Source organism: Equus przewalskii, chromosome 28 (assembly GCF_037783145.1).
Source record: "Equus przewalskii isolate Varuska chromosome 28, EquPr2, whole genome shotgun sequence".
NCBI lineage: Eukaryota > Metazoa > Chordata > Mammalia > Perissodactyla > Equidae > Equus > Equus przewalskii.
Genome location: NC_091858.1, coordinates 23,429,369 through 23,444,058, shown reverse-complemented (window position 1 = coordinate 23,444,058; position 14,690 = coordinate 23,429,369). Strand labels below are relative to the sequence as shown.

The 14,690-nt window shown below is 37.3% G+C and overlaps 1 protein-coding gene across 50 annotated transcripts in view; it reads right to left on the bottom strand.

The window, feature by feature from the left end:
* Positions 1 to 14,690, bottom strand: part of SORBS2 (sorbin and SH3 domain containing 2) — a 332,515-nt gene that overhangs the window by 34,219 nt on the left and 283,606 nt on the right. For 27 of the 50 annotated variants that reach the window (XM_070599028.1, XM_070599033.1, XM_070599011.1 and 24 more), the window contains 3 exons: positions 13,868 to 13,924; positions 9,441 to 9,490; positions 5,693 to 5,880 (listed from right to left, as the gene is read on the bottom strand). In XM_070599028.1, the coding sequence (XP_070455129.1) occupies positions 5,693 to 5,880; positions 9,441 to 9,490; positions 13,868 to 13,924 (295 nt within the window). Of the gene's footprint in view, positions 1 to 1,763; positions 3,351 to 5,692; positions 5,881 to 9,440; positions 9,491 to 13,867; positions 13,925 to 14,690 lie in introns of all 50 variants that reach the window. The other 23 variants (XM_070598998.1, XM_070599003.1, XM_070598997.1 and 20 more) reach the window with 3 other exon arrangements.

The window sequence follows — 14,690 nt, the reverse complement described above, 5'->3', positions numbered from 1 at the left end:
TAGTATATTTTTCATGCTAACTTAATATACTTTTATGATCATAAGGCACTCATAATGTTCACAAATTTTAAATTGCTTTTACTAACCCATGGAATATAAACTATTTTTCACTGGATAAACATAATTGGAGAGTAAATATTTTATTAAGATACAAAATACCCTTTAAATGCATTTCAAAGCCCTCCCAAATCGTGTTCCAATAATGTCCTCTATCTGCACATAAAACTGAGAGATGATTATATTAGTATATTGAAAAACTGGAAAAGTTAGCTAATTTATTTAAAACATTAGATTCTGATATATGTCAATCAGTGAAAATTTCAAATTGTAGAAAGTGATTTTAAAAATTCTAATTTATTGTTTTCGAAGCATGGTCCATAGTATAAGTGGAAGCAAAGATAAATACTAACAATATAAGTAAATTTGTGCCATGATAATTAACAATTGAACCATACATATTATGAAATTTGAATTATGTCTCTCTTTTTTTTGTCTATAGAGATTATATTCCATGCTTTGAATTCTGAATTATTAGGAGTTTGAATCCTGTTTCTGCTACCTTCTCTCTGTGAGACTTTGGTCAAATTTCTTCTCCTCTCTGGGTCTCAATTTCCTCAGCTGTAAAATAGTGCTTACAATAAACCTATCACCTGGGTTTATGCCAGTGTATGATTTGTATGGCAATGTATGATTTGTATATGTATGATATGATAATGTTGTAACGCACTTTGCAATGTCTGGTGTTGATCCAAATTTCGGTCTGGAATGTTCATTCCAGATTCTTAAAATTTACATAGTAAACAGATGCACTTTAAGAATTAATGAAAAGAATTATATAAAAATATCAAAACACCTGTGCTTTTCAGTTACTTAAACCTCAAAAAACGTTGTCTGCATTTGAGTTGCAATTTGTCCATGTGTTCCCACTGCAAGGTGCTAATCTGTCTATGAAAACAGAGTTGAGAGTCACTATTAACCTAAATGGTCTAATTCAAATGTCAATATTGGATCATTTTAGCAGACACAGAAAACAAATTACATAATGGAAAGGAAGAGAAAATGGATACACTGAGTGATGGAAATGAGATTTTTTATACAGACAGCTTAAAGACACATTCACAAAAATTTTATGCCAATTGTGTCCTTTAAATGGAGAAAATTATTAAGTCTTACTCTCTTTTAATCATCCACCAATTACTACTTTACATATTACAGTTTTGCTCCCTGAGTATTTTAATATAGTATATTCTATACAGAATGTGAGCAAATTATTGAGTGAATGATTATAAAGTTAATATAAAAATCAAGGAAAAGGCTATTAAACTATTGGGTTTGATTAATTTTACAACCAAAAAAAGAGCTAATGCAAAGTTGTCAGAACCAAAGACACTGATATGCACTATGGTTTCTGTTTTGAAATCTTTTTAAAACGGTAAATGTTTAATTTGCTGTTGCAATGTGAGCGACAGTTGTTTCAAGGCTAACATGAAGCTACAAAATGGTTTTCAAAACCCTTTTGATTCGAATGAGTGAATTTTTGTGAATCGATGATCACTTTAAGCCACACATCAAGTCCAAATATCAGATGGGCACATGAGGACTATTCAGTAAGACATGTCTGCACAACAAGCATTTGCTTCGCAACACATAACGATGCCAAGTGGTCTCACAGCTCAAGCATGATGAGATGTAGGAATGGAAAATGAAAGAGCTGGAGGGTGGGTATCTGAACCACAAGGAAAAAGAAAGAAAAGTTCATCCACCTTGGAGACTCAGTGCATTCTCATGATCTTGGTGGTGGCAGCTGGTGGTGGTGGTGTCTCCATCTTGGAAAGAGCCACTGTGAGGCATTCTCCCACAATCGTTCTGGTACAATGGACAATGAATAGCACCATCTTGAGGCAGTGGGTGGAAAGGCTGGTGCATGGGGCTCCTTTTCAGAGCGTTAAGTGAGGAATTCCTTTCGGGAATATCCGGCAGCAGTTCACTAATAAGACGGTGCAATATACTGTTGTCTGGCAGACTTCCCCTTCTCTTTTCAGCTTTAATTTGGTCACAAATGTCTTTAAGGGCAGAGTCCAGAGCCTCAAATACAGACGTTTTACATTTTGCCTTTTCAGTCTGTTTTTTGGGAGTGGAACTTTTTTTCCTTCGGAAAGGCACAGGGCTGACTAGAAATGCAAGTTTAGAAAGGCCAGGGTCCATTTGTTGTCTTTTGGGCTCTTCGGGATGCTCATGTTTAGCTCTTTCGTGTTTTAGCATTGTGGTAAATCGGGTGTAGGATGCAGGACATCTCCCTTTGCAGGAGCTGATGAGGTGCCGGTGATGGTGGTGGTGGTGGTGGTGGTGATGGTGGCTGGAGCCATAAAAACTTTCAGAGGATGTGAAAGAAAAGTGATCAAAGTCACTCTCACTGCAAAAGGAGGATCCTTCTACATGGATGTAATCACTGTGGTCGGACACAACTCCGTCTTGGTCACTATCAGAAAACTCCACATGAGTTCTCGGCTGCTCCTCACTGGTGACTTCGATGTGAATTGGCACCAGGGCTTTCGACTTGTGGCTTTGTTGTACCTGAGAAGGGTGTCGACTTTGATTTTCTTCTTCCAGCAAAGACTCAATGGAAAATCGCCTTTTGGGACATAACCCATTTTGTTGGGGGTCTAGGGTTACAGGAGACAACATACCATCTCCCAAATTGGGCATGGATTTGGACTTTTGAATCAACTTCTCAAATTCAGAAATGCGGGTGGGTACCATGTCCCTGGGCACCTCCTCGGTGGAGGACTGGCTCCACCCATGGAGCAGTCCCTTGTGCTGCTGCTCCTTCTCATACTGCATTATCCTCGACTTCACGGAGCAAATCACCTCGGAATTCATCAAATCCTTGCGGTTAATGCGGTGCATTTTCTTGTACAATTTTAGGAACCCTGGGGCGTCGTGGGCTGACCTGTGTCGAAGCCTTGATCTGCCATTACCCCGGCCCTCCTGGATGTAGGCAGAAGCCCACGTGATGGGGCAGGGCTCCTTGGCGTCCTCTTCACATAGCAGAGAGCCCATGCTTTCCGACTTGGTTTTCGCATCGGGGAAGCTGTCGCAGTCATCATTTAAGAGATCATCACAGCTACGGGACTTGATTTTGGGGGATACCGTTTCTTCGGTGCTGCTCCAGATCTCTGCGTTCTGTCGGGCCATTTGCCAGCCATTCTTGAAAGTAATGGCCCTCTGGGAGTCCCGCGGGACATCCAAATGCTGTCTGTAAGTGTTACAGTAATCTAACTCATTGGAGGGGATGCCGTTGAGCCCTGAGTAACTGCAAAGGGATGGACACATTTTGCTATCATCCCCACCTTTTGATCCAGGGCAGCGTGGTGGAAGAGAGACATTTGGAGAAGTTAAAAGGTTCACAAAGAGGAGAGCATGTCAGTTAGCGTCAGATAGCACAACAAAGAGAGAGGGGTTAGAGTATAGTTTAGATACTGATTACACATGTAGCTTCAACTTTAGAAAGAAAGGTCTAATTCTAAAGCATGGCAATACTTTTTAAACGAATGTAGATTTGAAGATGTTAGAGTTTCCAAAACCATGTATAAAAAGTAATTGGTGTAGCTAATACACCTATTTCTATTACATTCGTCTATATCCTTCTGCAAATATGGTATGCCAAAAACACAACAGTACCTCATAAGCTAGTAGCATGACCTGGTGGTAATTTAAAGTTTTAGCAATTAATGCCAAAAGTGTTATATACATCTAATTAATTCAATAAGGTCAGGATTTGAGTCTTATTTGATTTATCATACTAGAGAGGTAAAAAGCAATTTATATATTTACATTTAATTAATACTCCCATAACTGTATCAAATAATTTTTCATGGGCATTAGATAACAAAGCTGTAAGACAAAGTATTCTCCAAAATTGCAAAATCAAGATGCTGTGAACCATTGCTGCTAATATTTCTCCAAGAAAAAAATAATTAGTGCCTCTTTAAATAAACTAATTTACCTCTTTAATTTCTCTACCTTTAACCTCTTATTGCAAAGGTTCTTATAAGGATAACTGGATATAATGTAAAGCTTTCATCATAGATAAATGCATTTTGCTTTTTTCCACGGAGGGTCTTTTTAAAAAGTCATTTGCAACTTGCTAATAGAGAGCTATACCTGACCTCAGTTTGGAATACGTATGGAAATATTCTTTTCTTTTGCTTTGGTGAGTTGACCTACAAACAAGAGGCCAAATTACATCTAATGGGACATTTTCTTCTTAGAAAGAGGCCTAGTGGAGGAAAATACCTCTATCGACAGCTCCTGCCTTACAATCTTCCCCAAATTCTTCAAAAGTAGATAAGTACTTTAAGTAGGTATGTAATATTTGGGAAAGGAAGTTGACTTAAGGCTCCCTAAGATGAAAACGAATATCTAAGTTAATCAGAATTCTTTTAACTTTTGGGTAGCATCTGAGCAGAATGAATCAATGAATTTCATGACCTATGTGTTACCTTAAGATACTTGTTTGCATAAACGAGTAGAATCTGATAAAGATACCTCCCTCTGCTAATTGAGGAAAGGTATAAAGAAGGGGCTCATCCTCGCTGAACCCTCTAGTTACTCTCACAGCTTCCCTGGGCCGTGGAAGAGACCTGGCACCTCCCAGCCATTCAGAGCCCAGTCCTCAAAACCAGCTGAGCTTTTGCACACAAATTAACGGCCACTTAGCTTTAACCAACACATGGCAACACCTCTAGTGCCTACATTTCATACGTGCAGCTGAATCACTGGTATTTTATGGAAATTTCTGTTAGAACTCACTTTCTTCACACATTTCAAATTCCTTCTCTCTTCTGCTGCAACCCCAGGAGATGGGAGGAGACTGTGGCACCTCAAATTTGGTATAGCCCTGGGTAACTATGGGTGCTGGTTCAGTCCTCAATGTCCATCTTAGGAATACTCCTGTTATGGCATCAGTAATGCACCAAATGGTATTTCTGAGACCTGAAGGAGTGACTTAGTCCCTTTCAACAAAACTCACTGAATTTCCAGAGAGGAGACAGGCCATAAGGAAAAATGGCTTGGTAATATCTAAGTTTTATAATTATGGCTTGAAACCAGTTAGTTTTTACTACTGCACTGTTGGGAATTGAACACTATGTTACATGCAGAACATGGCTATTCTACTGTGTATCTGAACATTGACCAAAATATAGAGCAAATGATTAAAGAAATGACTTTCTGAGATGAGGCAAATTTTTATCTAGAATTTAAAAAAACCAACTTATGTTTCAGGCAACAATATCCTCTGTTTCTGCTTTTAATTTCTATTCTATAAATTTGACTAATTTTGCTAGTTGTAGTAACATTAGAAAAATTTGACAATATGCAAGTGTTTATAAGCATAATCTTTTAATAGCCTGACAATAAATTACTTTGCTCAAAAAAAAAATGCAAATGATATATTGGGAGGAAAAAAGCATTAACAGATGATAGTCCTTTAAGCCTCTCAAATGGGTCACCAACCTGATTTAGTCTGTGTGTAAAGAAAGCTGTTGTTCTGAAACTATATTTTATCCAAGACATTGTAGTCACATGCTAACAATCTCTGGCTATTTATGACTAGACCAGCTCTCGTAGGGTAGTCTACGCGAACACTTACACTGGTAAATTGTTCACACGTCAATTTCTTGCTGCTCACCTTTTGCTCTTGATGGAGAAGAAGGAGAAGAACTGGTGAAAGACTTTGTCAGGGAGGCGCTGGATCCCGGGAGGTCGGCTCGACCGGGGCTCATCCTGCTTGCACTGGGATCCCCCAAGGCCCTCGGCTGCCCCACTGCAGGCTCGCTCTTCCTCCTTTTCCTGAAGTCACTGGCCATGCTCGCGGAACTGAAAGAAGGAATGGGCTTCAGTCTGGTTGGTGCTGGAGGAGGTTAACACGTGAACTGGAAAGACTGGTGGAATTTACCAGTGACAGCGGTACAGCTCATCTCGCATCCCCCAAACTGGATTTTGAAGAATTCATTCCTTGACATTAAACACTATTTCTTTATAATGACCTCTATAAAAAATTAATAGGCATTTTTTTGTTTTTTAGAGCAGGTTGAGGTTTACAGAAAAATTGACGGAAAAGTACGGAGAATTTCCATCTAGGGTAATCCCCCTTATCTGTGGTTTTGCTTTCCGCGGTTTCAGTTACCCATGGTCAATGGTGGTCTGAAAATATTAAACGAAAAAACTCCAGAAATAAACAATTCATAAGTTTTAAATTGCATGCCGTTCTGAGTAGCGTGATGAAGTCTCGCAGCCTCGCTCAGTCTCATGGGGTGTGACGTCTTGTCCAGTGGATCCACACTGTATATGCTACCTGCCCATTAGTCACTTAGTAGCTGTTTGGGTTATCAGATCGACTGTCCCACTATCACAGTGCCTGTGTTCAAGGAACCCTTATTTTCCTTAATAACGTCTCCAAAGTGCAAGAGTTGTGATGCTTGTAATTTGGATGTGCCAAAGAGAAGCTGTAAAGTGCTTCCTTTAAGTGAAAAAGTGAAAATTCTTGACTTAATAAGGAAAGAAAAAAAATCATATGTTGAGGTTGCTAAGATCTATGGCGGCTTTTATTACGGTACATTTTTATAGTTGTTCTATTTTATTATTAGTTATTGTTGTTAGTGTCTTAGTGTGCCTAATTTATAAATTAAACTTCATCACAGTAGGTATGTGTAGGACAAAACATAGTATATATAGGGTTCCGTGCTATCTGTGGGTGTAAGTATTCACTGGGGGTCTTGGAAGGTAACTCCCACAGGTAAGGGGGAGCTGTCACACTCCTTTTTCCCTAGCACATAGTTTCCCCTGTTATTGACATCTTCTATTCATGTGGTACATTTGTTACAGTTGATGACTCATATTGACACATTATGATTAAATGTAATGAAAGCCCATAGTTTCACAGGGTTCACGTTTTCAGTTGAACATCCTATGAGTTTTGACAAATGTATAATGTCATGTGACCATCACTACTGTATCATATAGAATAGTGTCATTGCCATCAAAAGCCCGTGTACTCCACCTCTTTGTCCCTCCCTCTCCCTGAACACTTGGCAACCACTCATCTTTGCACTGTCTCCAGTTTTGCCTTTTCCAGAATGTCATATTGTTGGAATCAACAGTACGTAGCCTTTTCAGTTTGGCTTCTTCCACTTAGCAATATGCTTTTAAGGTTTCTCCATGTTTTTTTGTGGCTGGAGAGCTCATTTCTTTTTATTGTTGAATAATATTCCATTATATGGATGTACCACAGTTTGTTTGCCAATGGATAAAGACCTTTTGAAGGACATATTGGTCGCTTCCAAGTCTTGGCAATTATAAATAAAGCTGACATGAATATTCATGTGCAGGTTTTTGTATGGACGTAAGTTTATAATCATCTCTTAAAGTAAAAATTATCCTACTAGTGTAATATGTTGTGACTGATAATTCAGTGTTATGATTTGCATCATGTATCTTTTTCCATGAAGAAGAGTTCCAATAACAGGAATACATCCAGAGGAGGGATGCCAAATGGAGGAAAGGATTGGAAAAGAGGAAGACACCTGGTGAGATAAATTTCTCTTACTTCAAGAATTCCCTATAGCTTTGCCTAATAATCTTAGCTTTAGAAACCTTGCATTGGAATTCCGACATTTTCGTATTCAAATAATGAATGACCAGTGATCTGGTCAGCAAATAGACTCTTAAAGAGTTCTGTCACCCAGTTGTATTAAATGATGTCAACAGTCTATAATGGCAGGAAATTTTTATCATGGTTCTGGGCCTGAGTACAGTATCCTTTAAAACAAACATTAGTGAATGAAGATATATATACACCACCCAGCACGCTGTCTGTCAAATCATTTGATAAAATTACATCAACAGCAGCAGCAACAGCAACACCAGCTCCTAGGAGCCAGCAGTATGCTATCTGCCCTACCGACATTATCGTCCTATGTAGCCTGCACAGCAAGCCTATGAAGTATGTCCTGTTATCATTGGTTTACAAATGAGTAAATGGAAGCCCCACGCTTTGCAAGTACAGAGGTGGAGCCTGACCTCAGAGTTTGTCTGAACTCTTCTAAAGAGGACGCCCATCTTCTCCAAGACCTGTTTTTGCCGTGATTCTCCTGCCATGTGAGGGTCAGTGTGTCTTTATAACAATCCTCAGGTCAGATCAGAACTCTAAAATTCTAACATTTTAGGTGCAAGTATAGATGTAAAAGATACAAAAGGAGGAGTTGAGGGAGCTCCTTTCTTAGTGACATTAATGTCGTCGTTATGTGGCACTCATGAACCCAAGTTACAAAGGGCCCAATTACAAAGTTTTCTACTTCTGTTGATAGAAATCCAGAGAAGGGAAAATGAAGGTTATACAAATATTTGCTGTTGGTACAGCATGGCTGGGAGTTTGTATTATTCAATACTGCTTTTGAGCTGTGTCTGAATTTCTGTAGTATTTTAAATTATGTGATAATTTGAAGCCCATCAACAGAACTTACCTTGGCAGACTCTTCGGGCAGTTAGGACTAGCGGTTACAAGCTATTTGGTTCAATTCTACTTTGTCTCTGCTCCTTGCCAACTGTGTAAACTTGGTAAGTTATAGAGCCTAAGTTTCAGTTTACTCAGAGATAAAACGGGGATAATGGTACTTGACACATAGTGGTGTCTTAAGAATTGGAAACGTTTATGTGCTTAGAAGGCCCAGCACAGAGTAAGTGCTCATTTATTGGCAGTAACAGTATTTCTGATTTGCGTGGTTGAGTATAATGAACAAATATAATTTAGAAAATGTTTTATAATTTATCAAATTTTTTCAAATATATTACCATATGTCATCTCACAATATTGAAAATTAGATGTTTATAATCCCCATTTAATTTGTGTGTGTGTGAGGAAGATTGGCCCTGAGCTAACATCTATTGCCAATCTTCCTCTTTTTGTTTGAGGAAGATTGTCACTGAACTAACATCTGTGCCAATCCGCCTCTATTTTATGTGGGATGCTGCCACAGTGTGGCTTGATGAGCAGTGTGTAGGTCTGCACCCAGGATCTGAACCTGTGAACCCTGGGCCGCTGAAGCAGAGTGTGCAAACTTAACCACTTTGCCATCGGGCTGGCCCACTATAATCCTCATTTAAAGAAAAGAAAACTGGGTATAGAGGAGATAGGGAAGGGAAGAATTTCCCACTCTGTAAAGGAATACAGAATTATTTCACTTAATTTTTATAAATTCTTGAATATGATCATATAAAATAATGCAGGAACAAAATAAAACAACTTTAAAGAGTATGGTGCTTAAAATAAAAATGAGTGATAACATCATCCTCATTACTATTTTACTGAATAGTATTACTATTGAAAAGTAACCCCTGGTATAGAATATTCTGGTTGCATGATATAATGAGATTCTTACCTACTGGGTCTTTCCAAGCTTCTGTCTATAGAGGATTGATACAAGGAGGCCTGTGAAAATAGAAAAATCGTTCCATGAAAACTTTTACTATGGCAAAAGTTCACATGTCCATGGACATTAAGTTAGGTATCCTAAAAAGAATATTATCAAAATTGAGATTAAAAATACCATCTGTTATGATCATAAAATGTCTTCCCCAAAAGAAATCATGTAATCTGATTTCTACTTTCTTCCTTTCTCCTTTCCCTTCTGATATACTGCACTGTATTTCTCCGTGTAACTCAAATTATTCATAACCCAAACGTTGCCTGGGGGAAGAAACAAAAATTAATAACCACTCCTTCATGGAGAAAAATAGACTGTAAGTAGAAATTTCCTACATCAAGGAGTGGTTTGATGTTTTAAAAAAAATATTTGTAGTCATCATTCAGTCCCTGTAAGACATAAACCTTCTTTATGCATTTTTTGTCCGGTTGCCAGGTATTATCTTTAAAACAGAAAATTCAGGCAGAACTTGAGACATCTTTCATCTGTCAATATAGACATGACATTTTAATAAAAACCACAGAATTTGGTTTGAAATTAAACTAAAATACCTGGCACTTAACTCAGGTACAGATCTATATCTTTCAAAATAGTTAAGTTCAGGGTTAGTTTCAAGTAAATGATTTAATGAACCAAAATTTTTTTTTTTTAAAGTGGGGTTTTAATATTTTTGTCAGAAAACCAACTCTCAGTTTTCTATGGTTGTAGAAACAAAGGAAAATAGATAATATAAATTGATAAGTAATGCCAAATGCTTATTGTACACACCACTTTCATACTCCTCCATTCTGAATCGTACAATAAAACAGATATTAAGCAAAAGTGTTAGATGTGAATTTTTCACTTCCCATGGCCATCTACTGGAATAATTGTTGAAATATCTAAAAGGCAAGAGAGGACCAGTATTGAGCTCTTGTCTATTTAAGATGAAAGAAGTTATGGCATGATGTCTAGAATGTCTGGGGAAACGTACACAAGTGCATATATGGATAAGACTATGTGTACAGACTACTGTATATACTGTACGGTTTGGTCATATTGATGACGAATTCTTCCTCACAAACTTTGGTCTGATGAAGAACTGAAATTCTAGTTTGAAAATATTCTTTCATGTAAAAGCTTAAAAATGCCAACCAGAAAGGCAGAATTTGACAAATTTTATCTTAAGTTCCTATCACACAGAAATATCTTACCAGATTATTAAAAATCTACTTAGTGGAAATTAAACCACACTTTTAAAACTATTTCTATAACTTTACTTTCTCTTTGTAAATTAGCACCAATTAACCAATTAAAATATTAGTTCATCATCTTGAGATTCTTTATATAGATCAGTCTGACAAGCCCCTTTATGCATGCCACTAAAATTGCTTCTATTAACTAATATTTTCATTTAATTCCATTTTACTGAATGAGAATGGGATCTTGCCCAGAAACAAACAAAAGTATCTCCCTGCAAGAGAATATTTCCCCCATTTTAAACACAAAAAGCAGATTCTCATATTTTTAGTCCCTAGAAAATATTTACATTGCTAAGTTCTCAACAAATGTAAAATGAGAAAAAAAAAAACAACACCTGGTCTGCTAATCTGATATGTTTACATGATTATTTTAACTTGCTGAACTCTGGCTCAGACACTGGAAAGGTGGAAAGATAAATACTAAATAAGAAGGAAGGCAAACAAGTAAATAAATAAAATCAGATAATTATATTCTGATTTAGAAATACTAATTTCACGTGTTTGAAGAGGAGCAACACCAAAGAGCCTCAGCGCTTTGCCATCTGTGTGTGCGGATCACAGCTTTCATGGGACGCCCAACCACAAACCACAGTTGATCATCAAAAAGCATCAGTTCCAGAACATTCTTAGAACACCACTAGAGTGGTCAGAAATTTTGAATCATCAGCTTGGGATGAGCCTAAACGATGCTGTAATATGAAATAAAACATGGTGCAAGAAGAGAAGCCTCTACACTGATAAATTACTTGTACTTTAGACTTAGGCTAAGAAACTACAATTATTCCCCCTTGCGCTGGTTTCCACAATCCAAAATAAACTGAAACCAGTTTTGCGATGTTGTGTATACTCAAAGGAAAAGGTTCAGTATTAAATTATAACAGTAAAAAATCTAGATGGATGACTGAGAGAAAAACTTGTCTGATAGTTATATGAATGGTACTCATCCTGAGATGGAAATCATCTCCAGAAAAGAGGTAACCTATTTTACTTATTATGATCTACTGAGTATTTACATGTTACCATTATTTTAACACATCTAAACAAAGGTCATCTTAATAAAGTATGACTCTTTCTGCTAAGTGATCATGTGATCAAACTTTGCTTAAAGAGCCTTAATTGTTCTTCATTAATGCCAGTTTCCAGTTTTATTTATGGATTAAAAGTTGTTATTCATGGCATATACTAGGCACTCGATAAATGGTAGCTATGGTAATGTCTAATCAATTACAAACTTTACCAGGAATGTTTTCCAAAAGGTTATTAAAGACAGAATCCAGTACCTTATCAGTGTTTTGTTTACACTCTGAAAAAACTATGATATGAAATTAATAAAGTAGTTAATATGCCATCAGAATCACACAACACTCTTTCAACCCCAAAGAGATAATAGCAAGTCAGTTTAAGCATCCGCAAAGTGCTTTTTTACATGATTTTTTTCCCCACTACCATAACATTATAGAATATATAGAATTGTTTCTACTATTTTTAGCCCAAGAATTATTGTGTAACGTTAATTATAGGAACTTATTTCACAGAAATTGCTAGTTAATAAGGAATAGTATTAAGTAAATAATTTGTTTCTAAAAGATTTAGGCTCTAACTACTTCTCTGGAAAGTGCTAAGAAGTATGGTAAAAGGGAAATAGCTCTGAAGCCAAGGTTAAGAGGTCTGTGCTTTATTTTTAATTTGCCACCATCTCACCCTGCGATTTTGGACATATTTCTTAAAATTGTTGGGCTCTACTTTTCTTGACTTAAAAATGAATGAGTTGGACATGGTGCTCTCTAAGTCCCATTTCAGTTCTCAATGGACCAGCTGCCTTAAAAACATCCTTGGAATATCTGACCAAAATATATGAGAGAAATATCTGACTGAATTGAATTCCAAAGTAAATTCTTGGGTTGTTCATCTGTTGAAATAATACCCTTTCTTTAGACATGAAGGTAACATAACATACAGAATAGATCTGCTGGTTATATTTGATTTTCTTCAGATTATCTGCCTGTCTACAAAACACAAGCCTTTAGAAAGACCACATTCAGTAACCCAGAATGTTCCTGATTACTCTATTTTACTTTTTATTTAATACATAAATATTTTGATCACTTCTCTGTTTTATTATACACTCTGATGCACAGGAGAAATAATTTGGAATTGCAAACTCAAACTCTAGAAAGTTGGGTGTTTCCTCTTGAGCCTGTGCCTGCAATTCCAGTTGGCACCACCATGTGGCAGTGGTACTTCTTGCAGCACAGGTACCCTACTAGTTTTATTTTCTAGTTGCATATATTAGCAGAGTTAAGACTTTTCAATGAAAATAAGATACTTATTAAGCGTTTTTGTATTTACTTAGGACCACAGAGAAACTACTGTGTGAAAACTACTGCAAAAACCAGTTTATTCACATTCCTCCCACCCTAGCTGCTTCTAAGAATTTCCACAGGGAAGCGTTAGATGGCTGATGTTTAGCAAAACTGTCACTTTTGCTAGTGTCCACCAATGAGTCCTAAATCTGCTTTCCAAAATAATTTTACTTGTCTTTGCAGAGAGCAGGATAAAAAGCTTTTGATTCTGGATTATTTCTGCCTTTTTTGTTTCTTTCTTAATTAAAAATTTTTTTTTGTTTTTTTGAGGGAGATTAAGCCCTGAGCTAACATCTGCCACCAATCTTCCTCTTTTTGCTGAGGAAGATTGGTCCTGAGCTAACATCCATGCCCATCTTTCTCTACTTTATATGTGGAACACCTGCCACAGCATGGCTTGACAAGTGGTGGGTAGGTCCATGCCTGGGATCTGAACTGGTGAACCCTGGCCTGCCAAAGTGAAATGTACGAACTTAACCACTGCGCCATCAGGCCTGCCCCTACTTTTGATTTTTGATGGTCCCTGGATGCCAGGACTGCACTGAAGAATTCCACTGAAAGTTAGGGTTGGAATGATTCTTCACCTACATTTCAGAAAGAGCCGATAACTTTGGTATAATCAATGCCCAAGCAATGATACCGGATGCAACACAATGATGCCAAGTCAGAGTTTCAGAAATAGCTTAGACACTCTAGTGAATTCCAAAGCACGGATGTTCAGAATCACAGTAACAGCTCCTAAGAGAGAAATCTGAAATAGAGAATAATTTGTTTTTACCTCATTGGAAACACCAGAAGAGTGATCTTGAACATAGTCCAGAGCCTTTTTAGGAGGCTGGGTGTAGACGCACCACATAAGCAGAGGTGTAGAGATGGAATGAGGAGAATCAATGGCAGCAAGGAATGAACATGTGGAAAAGGTGACAACAGTTAGAAATTGAGTGCCGACAGCATCGGGTACACATAAAGAGTGACATGAATGGAAACATGGGGGTGGCCTAGGAAGGGTGCAACGTTCGTAAATATTCTCAAGCACTGGGCAAAATTACTAGTGACTTGATTAGTATATTTGTAAACTCATTTCATCACATCAAAATTAGCACTCCTAGTCTCCAGCCACAGAGGAATGCAAGGTATATTAAAGAAATATTAAAAGGAGCAGGTGGATAGCATGCTGGTGAGTTTCCACGTGTGGCTGAAAATGATTATAGAAAATGCTGATAATTTCGGCTTAGAACAGAAATTGCTAAGTTCCCTCTGAACTGTCTAATCAACAATAACAAGACATATAAAATAAAGCTAGAGAATTTTTTTTCTCTAAAACAAAATGGATTCACGTGAATACTTGGATACAAATTAGGAAAAAAAATGAAAAAAAACATTCCCCCTATTAGGTATAGAAATTCTAGGAAAAATTCTTTGGTTTATATTCATTTACAGTCACTTTTGATCCAGTTCAATGAGATACAATGAATCGAGCCAAGTCTCCTTTGCGTTTTGGTGGAGAAGAGAGACTACATAACCACCCAGTCTACAGTATACGATCACTATGTGAGTATATAAATCAGTATATGATATGGTAGAAAAACCACTGCACTCTC